This window comes from Citrus sinensis, chromosome 9 (genome assembly GCF_022201045.2).
Source record: "Citrus sinensis cultivar Valencia sweet orange chromosome 9, DVS_A1.0, whole genome shotgun sequence".
NCBI classification, from domain to species: domain Eukaryota; kingdom Viridiplantae; phylum Streptophyta; class Magnoliopsida; order Sapindales; family Rutaceae; genus Citrus; species Citrus sinensis.
In genome coordinates this window covers 26041581-26044612 of record NC_068564.1, presented here as the reverse complement: position 1 = coordinate 26044612, position 3032 = coordinate 26041581, and the positions used below count along the sequence as shown (strand labels likewise).

Genomic DNA, 3032 nt, shown 5'->3' with positions numbered 1-3032 from the left:
CTTCTTTGAGATCTCTGTGAATAATTCTTAATCTAAAATACTAGTAAAGACATAGAAGTCCTTGGACAATTCCTTTAATGATTCTAACACGTAGTCCTCAATTTGAGAGGCCATTTCTGGCAGGATCTGTTATAATATTAAACCTTGAGGAATATCTTTAATCTGAAGTGGTAAAAGTTAAAAGAAAGGCTACTGGTAAAAGGTAGTGAAAATGTTTTTTTTATTTTCTGAAATGATGGAAAAAGAAACACAAACACACGAAAAAGGAAAATGCCCAAGATTTTGTTAGGCATATACTCATATATGCCAAGGAAAAAGGAAAATGTTTTTTTCTGAAATGATGGAAAAAAAAAAAAACACAAACACACGAAAGAGGAAAATGTCCAAGCTTTTGTTAGGCATATACTCATATATCAAAATATTTTCGCCTTATTCAATACAGCAACCATAGAGTCTGACAGGGTTTGTGTTGAATTTTTGCTATAAGCATTATCTCAATTTTAAACTTTCATGTCCTTGTTAACTGCAAATTCCTCTCCATTAATTAGTTTTTCCTACTTTCAATTTAGTTTCAATAGTTTTAAATAAAGAACAATCTTGATTAATTCACTAATAAAATTCTCCTTGATTGTTTAAATTTATGACACAAGAAGTACGTGTTTTGGAGATCTACAGTAAAATTTCGGATATCTACAGTAAAGTTCCAATAAAGATCATGAAAAGTCTATTAATTTAATGAATATTAATAAATTGATAGTTATTAATTTATTAATTCATAATAGAAATTTTTCTAAAATATATATCTAGTATAATTAGAGAATGTAATGAGTCTGTCAAGAAGCTATGTGATAAGATTATGATTTGATTTTTGATTTAAGAATCAGTCACTTATCAATTGGTTGGTGAGATAATACAATTAATTCATTTGGATCTTGTAAAGAATTATCAACTACTCAATTAATGACACATCATTTGAGATAACTTTTTGGGATAAAAAATTTGGGATGTTTAGCACTACTGATAATCTTTTGGTTGGAGTGAATAGGTAGATCACGATCACATGGTACCCGATAGAGAAAACTTTTTAAGATAATATATTAAGTAAATTTCTTTTTATTTCTCTTAACATAAAACATAGAATAAAACAATGACTTCACATCTAAAATGTATAAAGAAAGAAAATCATAAACATATCATATATATTTAGTTTTAAATTAATTAATTATTAACTTACGTATTAATTATTTTCCAATATTATTATCTAATGAATTATCAAAATTTTAAATTATCACATTGACTTTAAATTGGGATAGACAAAAATTAATATTTAATAAAAGTCATCAACTCATCGAGCACTAATTTTATTAATCTAACGACATAAAAATTAATATTTAATTAAAATTATTAATTCATCGAGTATTAATTTTATTAATTTAATGAAATTCTACTGTAGATAACAAAAGAATATATATAAAAAAATTAATAAAATATTTATTTAAAATTTTCTTTTATTCTAAATTTTAAAAAATAATATAAATTTTTTAGTAACATTTGAGTTTAAAAAATTATATGAATTTTTTTTAAGAAAATACATTTTTATAATGGGGTGAAGTTATAATGTGGAAGCTCATAATTTTTGCATTATAACCCCAAAACTAAAATCTTGTTCCGTCAGTAATGTGTATCGAGAATCAACCTAACAAAAATGGTGTACTGAATTCTTTCCATGTGCATCAAAGTAGATTTTTTTTTTTTAAGTTTAATGGAGAATTACTGCAGTACAAGCAAAAAAATGCATGGACGTTCTAGTCAAAACAAGAAAATACACTCAATCTTAAAGTTCCTTATTTTTTTTCTTTAAAAAACTTGCATCTATTGCTCACGAAACGCACACAAGTTGATAATGATATTTTAACCATGAAGGAAATGTAAGTACACCAAAATTAACCAGAAGCAAGCTTGAAGACATGTAATTAGAAAACTAGAAACTTTTATTAAAGATGCTTAGATTATTACATACATTCACTCACCAAATCTTGTTATTAGATACTGGCCAGCTAATCACGCAAATCTCCAGCCAAAATGCTAGAGCACAAGTGATCAGCTTTATTGCTATCTACACATAAGACTCTATACACCTCTTCATCATCTCTAAGCGCCGGCCATCACACGATCACCTTATAATTAATCTACTTCAAAAGGACGTGTAAAGTGAGCGGAAGTCACAACCCCTCAAGGGCTGCATTTGGCACATGCGAGGGATTTCACTTGCCGTTTCAAACATTTCCTGCTGTTCGCCGAACGGTCCCTGTTGCTGCTGGCGTCTCACGGCTTGCTCAAGTCCCGGGCAGCGGCATCTGGTTTCCAATTGCTGCAACTGCCTGCAGCATTCACGAAGGTGTTGCTGCTGGTTGTCCCATGCTCCCCCCTGGCTCTGCTGCCTCAAGAACATTTGGCAGTGCCTAAGCTGCTGCTGCTGCTGGAACTGCTCCTGGCAGCTCTGTCCCCGAGGGTTTTCTTCGTCGACTTCGACGGTGGTGCGATAAATGGAGGCGCTGGCAATGAGGAAGAGGAGTGTAAAGGTAGCTAGAAGGAGAGCGAGCTTTGCCATTGCTTACTATTAGGGTTTTTTATTTTCTTTTTGCTGATTGATGGTGAGAATTGGTGTGGTGATAGGGTATTTTTATAGTAAAATTTGGGCATGCATGGCTTAAACGTGTAAGATGGCTTGGTGAGGGTTAGGTGTTCGATGCTTGTGATTCATGATCACACGTAGGCTTTACATGCAATTTGCTGGCATAAATTGTTTTTGTTTGTTTACGGAATTTTCTTTATATAACTCGAGTAAAAAATATCCCCTTAGGAGATCATGAGAGGATAGATTTTATGGCGCAATCAATTTACTAGAATAATCTAAGTTAGATAGTATTGCTTTTTCTAAAAAAATTTGACGTTTGATTATAGGTAGTAAGTTGTTTGTTAAACTCAAAACATCTTAAATTTAACATTTTAACACTTATGACGTTGAAAGT

The 3032-nt window shown here is 31.1% G+C and overlaps 1 protein-coding gene across 1 annotated transcript; it reads right to left on the bottom strand.

Annotated features, from left to right (window-relative positions):
• Positions 1–1973: 1973 nt before the first annotated feature.
• Positions 1974–2673, bottom strand: LOC102627650 (2S seed storage albumin protein). Its single transcript, XM_006475144.3, has one exon. The coding sequence runs from the start codon at positions 2609–2611 to the stop codon at positions 2195–2197; it is 417 nt and encodes a 138-aa protein (XP_006475207.1). The 5' UTR covers positions 2612–2673; the 3' UTR covers positions 1974–2194.
• Positions 2674–3032: the final 359 nt, after the last annotated feature.

Coding starts and splice junctions, on each gene's coding strand:
- LOC102627650 (XM_006475144.3), bottom strand. CDS start 2,611: ATGGCAAAGCTCGCTCTCCTTCTAGCTACCTTTACACTCCTCTTCCTC.